The sequence below is a fragment of the Mesoplodon densirostris genome, chromosome 12 (genome assembly GCF_025265405.1).
Source record: "Mesoplodon densirostris isolate mMesDen1 chromosome 12, mMesDen1 primary haplotype, whole genome shotgun sequence".
Classification (NCBI taxonomy): domain Eukaryota; kingdom Metazoa; phylum Chordata; class Mammalia; order Artiodactyla; family Ziphiidae; genus Mesoplodon; species Mesoplodon densirostris.
In genome coordinates this window covers 53,042,745-53,054,849 of record NC_082672.1, presented here as the reverse complement: position 1 = coordinate 53,054,849, position 12,105 = coordinate 53,042,745, and the positions used below count along the sequence as shown (strand labels likewise).

General features: G+C 42.2%; 2 protein-coding genes across 6 annotated transcripts in view; one reads left to right on the top strand and one right to left on the bottom strand.

The window, feature by feature from the left end:
* The window catches only part of RTN4IP1 (reticulon 4 interacting protein 1), a 46,111-nt gene extending 42,785 nt beyond the window's left edge, over positions 1–3,326 (bottom strand). For 3 of the 4 annotated variants that reach the window (XM_060114796.1, XM_060114797.1, XM_060114798.1), the window contains exon 1: positions 2,644–3,326. In XM_060114796.1, coding sequence (XP_059970779.1) covers positions 2,644–2,917 — 274 coding nt within the window. In that variant the 5' untranslated portion in view covers positions 2,918–3,326. Of the gene's footprint in view, positions 1–2,568; positions 2,608–2,643 lie in introns of those variants that run through there. The other variant, XM_060114800.1, reaches the window with a different exon arrangement.
* A 98-nt stretch (positions 3,327–3,424) lies between these two features.
* QRSL1 (glutaminyl-tRNA amidotransferase subunit QRSL1) overlaps positions 3,425–12,105 on the top strand; it is a 33,130-nt gene continuing 24,449 nt past the window's right edge. For both annotated transcript variants that reach the window (XM_060114701.1, XM_060114700.1), the window contains exon 1: positions 3,425–3,554. Coding sequence is in view for 1 of the 2 variants with exons in the window: in XM_060114700.1 (XP_059970683.1) it covers positions 3,531–3,554 (24 nt within the window). In the remaining variant the exon portion in view is untranslated. The remainder of the gene's footprint in view (positions 3,555–12,105) is intronic.

The window sequence follows — 12,105 nt, the reverse complement described above, 5'->3', positions numbered from 1 at the left end:
TCTAGAACCCAGGTGGAGAGCTAGGCTTAGATGAGAGCAATGACAGCTAATCCACGTAGCAGGAGGTAGAGGATACAGGGAGAGAGGCTGACAGGAGGGTAGCTTGCAGAAGTTGTTTTTAATAAAAATCAAGACACATGGAAGAAAGTGTTTGAAAGTTGGTAAAGTCCCAGAAAATCTAAGCTGATGGCCACCATGCCAATATTCCACACTTGCCAGCTGGCTGGTTACGAGTGCATTCTATCAGGGGAGAGAAAAACTTCACGTGAATTACTCACAAAAGTCACATTTTACCTTCCTGTCTTACATTCCTTTTCCACTCTCAAACACAATTAAACAATTATTCACTGAAATTCCTATGTGGTGTGATCAACAGAAGCGGACATTTAGCTATGTCAAATTTTAGCTGCTGTTTCAGAGCTGCAAAAAAAAAAAAAAAAAAACTTCAGTCCTCTCTAAGCTATACAGCCTGCAGGGCAAGGTTGTTTTCTTGGTCACCTCGATATCACCTGAGTAACTCTGGCTCATTGGTACCAGCTAAACTAGCCCCACATCCAGAAACAGCTGGTAGTTAGGAACTGAGAACCTGCTTGGTGACACAACGAATGGGAACCCTTAGGAGCTCTGTCCCATTCTTAGAGGCGACCAGTTTGGTTCAGAGTTGGAGTGGTTTAGAAGATCCTAAATCTGCCCTCCGTTTCAAAAGCTTTAATTCCATCTAAAGAAACCAAACTTTGTTGGTATGATGCTGTTGGCTGTATTTTTTTTCTATTTTAGGATTATTCATTAGCCATTTATATGATTTATGATTTTATGTCCAACAATAGTGGACATCTTCAGAAAAACAGCTGGCTTTCATCTTTCAAAATAGACACGTCCTTGTTTTCTTGTCAAGGGAAACAACTGCTCCCTACACTTTACGATCTTATACTCATTATTTTATTTCCCCATATTTCAGGTATCTTCCGCAACGATAATCACACATTCTCCAAAAAGAATTCATGAGCAGGAAATAAAGAGGATAACTTGCAAATAATATTACCCAGTCAAGTCATAAAAAACTAAGATGTCTCAAGAATACTATATGAAAGTAAAATGTGTTATAATATTACATTAAATAGCAGCCAAGAAAGTCCAGATCCAGCCATTCTACTGAAGTTAAAATGTACACAATACAAATTGTGCACGTGCATTCAAAGAAATGAAAAGTTAACAGAACTAAATGAAGACGAAAACCACTTATTTTAGTTTGTAACCTTAAATTAGAATGAAAATATAAAATGACATTAAAAATAATGACTGGATGACAACTACACATGTGAAGCACAGAAACAGGCTACAGTTGACAGGGCATGGGATCTACCTTCAAAGAGCTTATAATCAAGGAAATGAAAAAAACATAATGGTCACTGGGTATAAATCTACCACTTAAAGATAATTCTGATAAAAACTAAATTATCTTCATGCACAATGTAAATGGAATAAACTGAAACAATATGCCCAACTAGTAACAGCAATTATTACTTTAAAGCAAACAAAAAGAATACAAATGTGTATTTCATGAGGCAATCATCATAAAGTCATTTCAATTCATTCTTAATAGAGCTCTCCAGCTACATTTTGAGTCCAAGTCTTTCCCCAAACTCCCTCCCCACAAGGAAATACGTAACAGTTATTCCTCACATGTCTAGATCAGCACTGTCCAATAGAGATATAATGCAAGCCACACATCTAACTTAAAATTTTCTAGTAGCCACTATAAAAAGAAAGAAGTGAAATTAATGTTAATAATATTTTACTTAATATATCCAAAATATTATCAGGTTAATATGTAATGAACATAAAATTATTAATAAGATATTTTACATTCATTTTTTTTCTTACTAAACCTTTGAAATCTAGTGTATATTTTACACTAACTGTACATCCCAGACTAGCCACATTTCAATTGCTCATTTTTTGTCATTATTTTCCAAAGTTAAAGTAATTCACAAATGGTAATCAATCTTTTCAGCACTATAATAATTACACAAGGAATATAGTACTCTCCAAGCTTTGTCAATATCCACCAGCAGAAATTAAGATAACATTATTCCCATTGAAGATGGCGCAAAACAGAAAAGTGTATTTTAACTTTGCAGAATGCAACAGCAAAAATGAGGAAAGTACTGTGTCCATATCCTGGCATCCTGTTCTGCTGCTTTGTCCACTGGACCATTAAACAAAGCTGTGATTAGTGGGAGGGAAATAAAAATTACTATGGAAATGCAAACTCTGAACTGATATGAAAACATAAGCATACCTCTAAAACCTGTGATGGACCTCAGAATATCACAAAGTTCCCAGGAGAGTGTACCACAAAGTTAGCTGTGGATACAATTCTCAAGTCCCAATTTACATTTTTAGGTAGTATTGGAAGCAATTCAAACTTATATTTTGTGAAAGATTAAAGCATACCGTGGACATTGCAATTTCAAACATTTTGGAAATAATATCTACTGAGGTACTGTCAAAACCCTAAACAATTCCTTTGTGTTAACCAAAAAAGTGTAGTCAATAACAACTGACCTTTTAAAACTAATCCCTGATGAGACTGTCTGAAGAAAAAAAAAAGGTAATTGAGGAATGTCTTTTGAAACTTACTTCTCATATTAACATCTATAGGATTTATACTCGCAGCGTGAACTTTGATAATGACTTCATTTGGATAGTGTATCATTGGTATCATCATGTTCTGAGTAAATCGAAGCACTTCATTACTCCCATATTTATCTATCACCCAAGCGGGCATGACAGTGCTCCTTGGAGAGGTAGTACTAATCTTTCTAACTGAAGGCTTTTGTACAACTTGTCTTCTCCAGAAGCAAACCGCAGCGCATGCATTTCTTCTAAGTACACAGGTCTTCAGAAATCCCATCGTAAACAGTGGTTGAATTGCGTGCCCTAATTAAAAGGCACTTACACTGGAGCAAACCCTCACACCTGAATTCGATCAAATTCTGCCAAACACTCTGGCCGGTTTCAAAGTTGAGAATTCAAAAATGAAGTCAGACTGATGGAGCAACTGAAGAAAGAAGAGTACGGAACTACTCTACTCTTCACATCTGAAATGCTCCAATTAACGTTCCAGTCAGTATTCTGTCCATTCTCCTCCTCCCTTACACCCCCTCCCCTTAAAAACAAAAACAAAACCGCTAGAATCCTGCCCTGTCCCGGAGCCCGCTGCGGGACAAGCCAACTCCGCTCGCGATCCGGATGTCAGAGAAATTCACACACTTCCAGGCTCCCGCCGCGACCCCCGGAGTCTCCTTGCCACCAGCTCGACTTCCCCGCAGAACTTCCTTAGCGGCGCCAGCCAATCGCGTGCAAAGATCATTTTCCTCGGGCTGCAATTCGACCAATCTGAGTACTCGGTGCTGACAGGTTCGCTGGCAAATGGCTGCGCCCATGTAATACCGGCAGCGGCAGCTGACCTTTCTTTTTCCTCCTTGTCACCAGGCCCCTGTGGTGGCGGGTGGGACACGAGGACCATGTTGGGCCGGACCCTCCGAGAAGTGAGTGGAATTGTCTGCTGAGGGCCCAGGGAGGTCGGGAAGATTCGCGGAGTCCTTGTTCACGTGGACGTGGCGTCCCCCGGCCGGCGCGCATCTTGGTCAGCCTCGCCGCCTCCTTCCCTGGAACTTGGTGGGCGATTCGGACCTCCGGTTCCTTAGGCTGTGCTCCTCATATCCATTCAGGAGCTAGGATCTCAGCGGGGGAGGCTTCTGCACCGCCGCGCTGTGGGGTGGAAGGGAACAGTGGCTTCTCTCGATTATTCGTTCGCTCTGGCTGCGTGGGGCCCTGGCCGGTCTCAAAGTGGGCTCCGCCAGATAAGGGGGATTTGGCTGGTCCACGTCAGCCTCTCCTGTCCGCTACACACATCTGATGCAGTCCTCACTGAGAAGCCCGCAAATCTGTCCCTTGCAAAAGCCAAACTAGTGATTCTTAGCTTTCCCCCCCCTGGATATATTCATTCTTCAAGCTTCAGCTACTACCAAGATCCCAATGATTCTCTTACCCGTGTCTCCATTAATTGGACATCGTTTTTGAACTCTAGGCTATATTTGTGAATGTCTAATGGACATCTCTTCCAAAACTCCCACAAGAGTTTGATCAATCTAACCAAAGCTGACTTCATCCTTGTAACAGAATCACCTCTTGCGTCTCAATCTCCATCATAAAAAACAAACAAAAACCTAATTACGGAATTCTTAATATTCTGTTTTTAGCGGCGCAACTGATATCCCAGTTGCCCTTAGATTCTTCTTCATAGGTCATATCCAGTAAGTCACTAAACCGTGTTAGTTCTCTTTTGAAATTATGTCTGGGATCTGTTCTCTCACTTTATCCCTGCTGTTAGGGCTTTAGTTCAGATCTCCTTGCTTTCTGATCTCGCAACCTGCAGAGCTGTCTGCAGGCCCACTGCTATCAGAATCACCTCGGCCCGCCTTAAAACTACAGCTGTGTCCCACTCAGGAAGGTTAGTATGGTAAGGCCCAGAGTGTATGGTTTAATCTGGGTTCCAGGTGATTCTGCTGATAAGTAGCAATTGAGGACCTACCCCGTCTTCCATCTTCCATTTGTATCTTCACCTGGGAAGTCTTTTTTTTTTCCAGCTGGCAGCCTTTTAGAAAGCTGTAAATTATGAGAACTTTAAATCCACAGGTTTTAAATAATAAATCATTATTCCCCTAAATACATTTTTGTTTTACTATCCTAAATTGTATCTTGCCTATACTGTCAGCGAAGAATCCAATTTGTTTTTAAAAATTAAAAATTTTTTAACTCCAAACTTGTTTTAAAATGAAATATAACCTAAAAAACCCGGTATTTTCTTTTTCTGCCCTTTCCCCCAGCACTACCTTTTTTGTGCCGCCCCTTCCTAATGTCCAGTGAGCCACTGTCAGAAACAACTTTTACCTCAAGGGGGAAAAGGGAAGCTGACGCAAGGGTAGTCAGGAAATTGCCTTGGCATGATTACTTTCGTTTAATTACTCTTTTAACAAATATTTATTAATGCCTATTGTGTGGAAAACATTATTTGCTTATTTTCCCAGCCCATAATATATCTTCTGTCCAGTCTGTTTTTTCCATATCATTGTACCAATGCCCCAAATTCTACCAATTAGAGATTAATTAATTTACTACACATTCTATTTTAAATATGTAAAGATGCCTGGGAAGGTTGAATGATTTATTTATCCATTGTTATGAATTATAATAGTTCAATCAGATTTCTCTCCATCACACCCTGGCTGAGATAATCAGTTAAGGAAAGGGAAAATTTTGTGGGGGAGGGGATTGAGGGAGGGGCTGGAAAATGGCATTTTGAGACAATTTGGGGGGCCTAAGTGGAGGCTTAGGGCAGTAGAGGAGCCCTAGGAGGAAGCACAAAAAGGAGGTAAAATGCCAAATAGGAGGTAAAACTGCTACTTGTAAATTTTACCCAGGTACACTCAGTAAGGGGAAAGAGTCTTACTTTCACCTTCCTTTCTTGTGGCATGATCCCAGTGTTTCTAGGAACCAGATGCCAGGCTAATATTATTAACCCTAAAGTTATATTAAATGGTTATTGTTATATTAAAGAAAGTTAATTATATATCCAGTAGGCTTCTTGGGGGTCTAGCCTAAGAACATTTAATTACTGTTCTATGAGAAAATAGACCCCAAATTTTAAACAACTCAGTTATTCATTCATTCAATTAACATTTATTGAGCACCTCTGTCTTCCAGACACTGGGGATTAGCATTGAAGACAGAAGTTCCTGCCCTCATGAAGCCTACATTTTTGTGGGGAAGCAGGCATTAAATAAGTTTCTTTGTTTAAGTAAATAATAGAATTTCAGGTAGTGTAGGTGCTATGAAGAAAGGTTAAGCAGGCTACAGTGTGCGAATTAGTTGGGGAGATGGATGTTTCAGATAGAGTGGTCAGGGAAGGTTTTGCTGACTGAGTGGGTGATATTTAGTAGAGACCTGAAGTATGAGAAGGGTGAGCCCTGGGAAGATATGGGAGAAGGGTGTTCCAGGCAGAGGAAAGAATAGAAGTGCAGTGTCTCTGAAGCAAGAGCAAACTTGATGTGGTCAAGGAATAGCAGGAAGGCCAGCAGACACAAGAGAACTGAGCGAGAAGAGTAGTGGGAGATGAGGTTATAGAGAAGCAGGAGCCGATTACCTTTCCGGCCATGCTAAGGAGTGTGGATTTTATTCTAAATGTAATGCAAATCCTCTGGGAAGTTGTGAGTCTTTGGACATGATCTGACTTAAAAATTAAAAAGCTCCTGGGGCTTCCCTGGTGGCGCAGTGGTTGGGAGTCCGCCTGCCAATGCAGGGGACACGGGTTCGTGCCCCGGTCTGGGAAGATCCCATGTGCTGCGGAGTGGCTGGGCCCGTGAGCCATGGCCACTGAGTGTGCGCATCCGGAGCCTGTGCTCCGCAACGGGAGAGACCACAGCAGTGAGAGGCCCGTGTACCGCAAAAAAAAAAAAAAAAATTAAAAAGCTCCTTCAGGTTATTCAGGATTATGGTCTATAGGAAAGCAAGTAGAGAAGCAGGAAGACCAGTTAGAAGGTCGTTGCCTTGTCAAGAGCTGATGGCAGCATGGATAGGGTGATGGGAGGAGAGGTAATGCAAAGTGGGGGTTAGTTTCTTGTTGTTGTTTTGGGATTTTAAATTTTTATTTAGTTATTTATTTTTGGCTGTGCTGGGTCTTTGTTGCTGCACGCGGGTTTTCTCTAGTTGCAGCGAGCAGGGGCTACTCTTCTTTGCGGTGCACGGGCTTCTCATTGCGGTGGCTTCTCTTGTTGCGGAGCACGGGCTCTAGGCGCGCAGACTTAAGTAGTTGTGCCACATGAGCTCAGTAGTTGTGGCTCACGGGCTTAGTTGCTCCAAGGCATGTGGGATCTTTTTGGACCAGGGCTCAAACCCATGTCATCTGCATTGGCAGGCGGATTCTTAACCACTGCACCACCAGGGAAACCCGGGTGTTAGTTTTTTAAGGTATGGCTTTCTGATGGATTGGATATGGGATTTGAGGGAAAAGAGATGAATCAAGGAGGATGCTTAGGTTTGGGGCCTGGGCAATTGGAGAAATGGTAACATTTATCAAGATGGGAAAGACTCTACAGGGAGCATGTTGTGAGGAGAAAGTTATCAAGACATGTTAATTTTGAGATGCTTCTAAAGATATCCAAGTGAAGACGTCAGTTAAGCAGGTAGATATAGGAATGTGGAGATCAAGAAAGAAGCTAGGGGGCTTCTCTGGTGGCGCAGTGGTTGAGAGTCCGCCTGCCGGTGCAGGGGACACGGGTTCGTGCCCCGGTCCGGGAAGAGCCCACATGCCGCGGAGCGGCTGGGCCCGTGAGCCATGGCCGCTGAGCCTGCGTGTCCAGAGCCTGTGCTCCGCAACGGGAGAGGCCACAACAGTGGGAGGCCCGCATACCACAAAAAAAAAAAAGAAAGAAAGAAAGAAAGAAAGAAGCTAGGTATGAGGATATAAATAGTCCAGAGTAGAGGACATAATTGAAGTTATATGGTCAGATGAGATCTGAGTGTAAATATAGAACAAGGCCTAAAACTTTCCAGCTTTTAGGGGTCAGTAATAGGAAGCAGAGCCAGCAAAAGAGACTGGAAGGAGTGGCCAGTAAGGCAAGAGGAAAACCAGGAGGGCTTGGTGTCCTGAAGTACAAGTGAAAAAGAAGTGCTTCACGGAGGGAGTGATGTCTTGTGTTGAATGCTGAGTGCTGCTGGACTGGGCCATGACTGCTGGATTTAGGGATGTGGAGGTTACTGGTGATCTTGATGTGCTATTTCTTGGAACAATGGAGACAAAAAGCATGAATGTTAAATGAGTGTGTTAAAGAGCGTACCAGTCAACCAGACACTCAGCCTTCAAGGGCTCTTCTATACCTTCAGCATTTATCAAGACAGTTTTTCTTTTGAAAGACAGTTCTTTTCCTAAGTGAAGCTTTGATGTTATCTGTGAAGTTAACAAAATGTTCTCTATTTGCTACAGAGGAGTAAATGCTGTAACAGCCTGCATAGAGAAGTAGTAGAGTATAGTGGCCCAGAGCATGGGCTTTGGAAACAAGATCAGGCCTTGGTTGAATCCCAGCTCTGCTACTTTCTAGCTATGTGATTTTAAGCAGGAACTTCAGTAATTTATCTGTAAAATGGAAATAATATCGGCCTCTTAGTGTGGATGTGAAGATTAAATGAAATATAAAACATCTAGGATAATGCCTAGAACCAAGTGCCATTATTATCGCTAATTTTGTTACAGTGACAAAATTACTAGATTATATGTATTTACAGTTTTCTCTTCCCCTGTTTTCTAAGAAGAATGGTTCCTGAGGGAGATTTCTTAATTTTTCTAAGAAGGTATATTACTTTTCTACTGCTGTGTAACAAATTAGTATAAACTTTTCACCTTAAAATAACACATTCTTAAAACACACACACAATCTTATCATCTCACAGTTTTGTGGGTCAGGAATCCAGGAATGGCATAGCTGGGTTCTCTACTCAGTCTCATAAGGCTGAAATTAAGGCGTCAGCCAGAGCCACAGTCTCTTTGCATGCCTTGGGATCCTCTTTCCACCTCACTGGTTGGCAGAATCCATTTCTTTGTGGTTGTAGGACTGAGGTCACTGTATTCTTTCTTTCTTTGTTTTTTAAAATATTTATTTTTGGCTGTGTTGGGTCTTTGTTGCCGCACGTGGGCTTTTCCCTAGTTGCAGTGAGCAGGGGCTACTCTTTGTTGCAGCACGAGGGCTTCTCATTGTGGTTGCTTCTCTTGTTGCAGAGCACGGGCTCTAGGCACACGGGCTTCAGTAGTTGTGGTACATGGGCTCAGTAGTTGTGGCTTGCAGGGGCTCAGTAGTTGTGGCTCGCAGGCTCTAGAGTGCGGGCTCAGTAGTTGTGGCGCACGGGCTTAGTTGCTCCATGGCATGTGGGATCTTCCTGGATCAGGGATCAAACCCATGTCCCCTGCATTGGCAGGCGGATTCTAACCACTGCACCACCAGGGAAGTCCCAGTTCCCCATTTTCTTGCTGACCATGTGGGTAGTAGAGTAAATGAACTCAGGGGGCAAGAGATGTGGGATAATTAGAACTGAGGTTTGGGAGATATACAGATGTTGGTAATAATATAGTCTGGGCTAATGACCATGTGAGCTGGTAACTGGGGTGAGGTGAAGGAAGAGTTTGTGTGAAGTGAGGTCAGGAACTGAGAGGCCAGGTGTCCGTGTACCTGACTTGAAGTTTGAAGTCAACAAAAAGAGCAACAGGAGCCATAGAAAAGAAGATTACAGCAAACCAGTTGCTAAAAACTTCAGTGAATGAAAAGGAGTATCAGGGAGACTGTAGATTAACACACCAGGGAGAGTAATATAATCTCCTTCAAGGCCTGTGCTTCAGATGAGCTGGGGGTTTTGAGAAAAGAGGGAAGAGAAAACTTTTCTAGTTGATTTCATCTTATATTCAGATATGATACCTTTAGTTTTGCTCCAGGAGAGCTGTAATATTTATATGTCATAATCCTTACATCTAATCCATTCTAGCTAATTAGCATCTTTGTTTTCATTTCTCTTCTCCAATACCCTTATTGAGTTTCTCAAATCTAAATTTCCTAAAAATGATCCTAACAAAGATTACCATTTAAAATGAGTACTCCCAAGGACTTCCCTGGAGGTCCATGGTAAAGAATCCGCCTTCCAACGCAGGGGATGCAGGTTCCATCCCTGGTCGGGGAACTAAGATCCCACATGCCACGGGGCAACTAAGCCCACGTGCCACAACTACTGAGCTCGCGTGCCCCAACAAGAGAGTCTGCATGCCACAAACTACAGAGCCCACGTGCTCTGGACCCCGTGCGTGTCACAACTAGAGAGAAGCCCGTGCACCACAACTAGAGAGAAACACGCGCACCACAATGAAGAGCCCGCGCTGCCACGAAAGATCCTTCACGCCTCAACAAAGACCCAGCGTGCTGCAGCTAAGACCCAACACAGCAAAAAAAAAAAAAAAAGAAAAAAAGAAAGAAAATAAAGAAAAAAATTTTTAATAAATAAATAAATAATAAAATGAGTACTCCCAGGACAGTATGGCGCGTCCTTAAAAAACTAAAAATAGAGCTACCATATAATCTGCAGTCCCACTCCTGGGCATATGTCTGGAGAAAAACATAATTTGAAAAAATACACACACCCCCAATGTTCATTGCAGCACTATTTACAGTAGCCAAGACATGGAAGCAACCTAAATGTCCATCAACAGATGAAAGGATAAAGAAGATGTGGTACATATATACAATGGAATATTACTCAGCCATAAAAAATGAAATAATGTCACTTGCAGCAACATGGATGGACCTAGATATTATCATACTAAGTGAAGTAAGTCAGACAAAGAAAGACAAATATATGATATTGCTTATATGTAGAAACTAAAAAAAAATTATACAAATGAACTTATATACAAAACAGAAATAGACCCACAGACAAAGAAAACAAATTTACGGTTACCAAAGGGGAAGGGCGTGGGGGAGATGGATAAATTAGGAGCTTGAGATTAACATATACACACTACTCTATATAAAATAGGTAACTATATACTTTATAGCACAGGGAACTATACTCAATACTACGTCATAACCTATAAGGGAAAAGAATCTGGAAAAAAGAGATATATTTGTATGTATCACTGAAACACTGTGCTGTGCACCTGAAACCAACACAACATTATAAATCAACTATACTTCAATAAATAAATAAAAAGAATGCTACCAGACAGTCTCATTTCTTGCCCTTGTAACCATAACTGCAGTTCCTTACCTCTTATTCTCATATCACTTGGCAAGTCAGAAGGCAACTTGGGGATAATGGGCATTAGGGGACTTGAAGGGAGGCAAAGAAGAAGAGAAAATGGCAGCATAATTTTCCTCATTTTTATAATTTTGCTCAGGGGTAGGCCTGTCTGTATACCTCTCTGTGTCTCCAGCTTTCCGTTTTTGCTAGTTCTGATGCTTGCACTCAGCCTATTTACATAAGCCCACTTCATGTTTACAATATTACAATACACTGCTGTCGTTTCTTTTTCTCGTTTCTCTCTTCTGAAGAGTTTACATCTCATACAAACCATTCAACAGAAATCTCTCTTCTTGTTGCTAGGTTACCTCCTTTAAGTTGAGCCCAGCTGCCCCTCCCCATCCTGAACCCCTCCCCCAGCATCCCCATGGCAGCCCTTTCCTCTTGTGCATCAGCGTTAAGCGTCCTCTCAATAGCCTATTTGCTCTGCTTTTCTGGCTTAAAACCCTCAGGTCTAAGAATACCACCACTTTGATGATTTATTCAACAGCCTAGAGCAGATCATTTGCAGATTTTCCCCTAAATGCAAATTCCTATTGCTTGATGTATATAGGACACGTGGAAATACAGTCAGCATGCCGGACAGCTAAGCTTCCACTGGTGCAGAGAGAAATGGTGAAGGAGCAGTTAGTTACCTGTTAACTTTTACTATTACTACCTGTTAAGTTACCCTTTACTATTTCTGTGACTTTGGACAAATCACTTAACGTCTCTTAGCTTCAGTTTCTTTATCTGTGAGGTTAATAATACCTAACTTAAGTGGTTGGGGTTTTTTTGGGTTTTTTAATAAATTTATTTATTTATTTTTTGGCTGCGTTGAGTCTTCGTTGCTGTGCACACTCTTCTCTAGTTGCAGCAAGCGGGGGCTACTGTTCGTTGCAGTGCGCGGGCTTCTCATTGTGGTGGCTTCTGTTGTTGCAGAGCACGGGCTCTAGGTGCACGGGCTTCACTGTTTGTGGCTCACGTGCTCAGTAGTTGTGGCTCGCTGGCGCTAGAGTGCAGGCTCAGTAGTTGTGGCTCGCTGGCGCTAGAGTGCAGGCTCAGTAGTTGTGGCGCACGGGCTTAGTTGCTCTGTGGCATGTGGGATCTTCCCGGACCAGGGCTTGAACCCGTGTCCCCTGCATTGGCAGATGGATTCTTAACCACTGTGCCACCAGGGAAGCCCTAAGTGGTTGTTTTAAGGGCTAAATAAAGTAATAATGA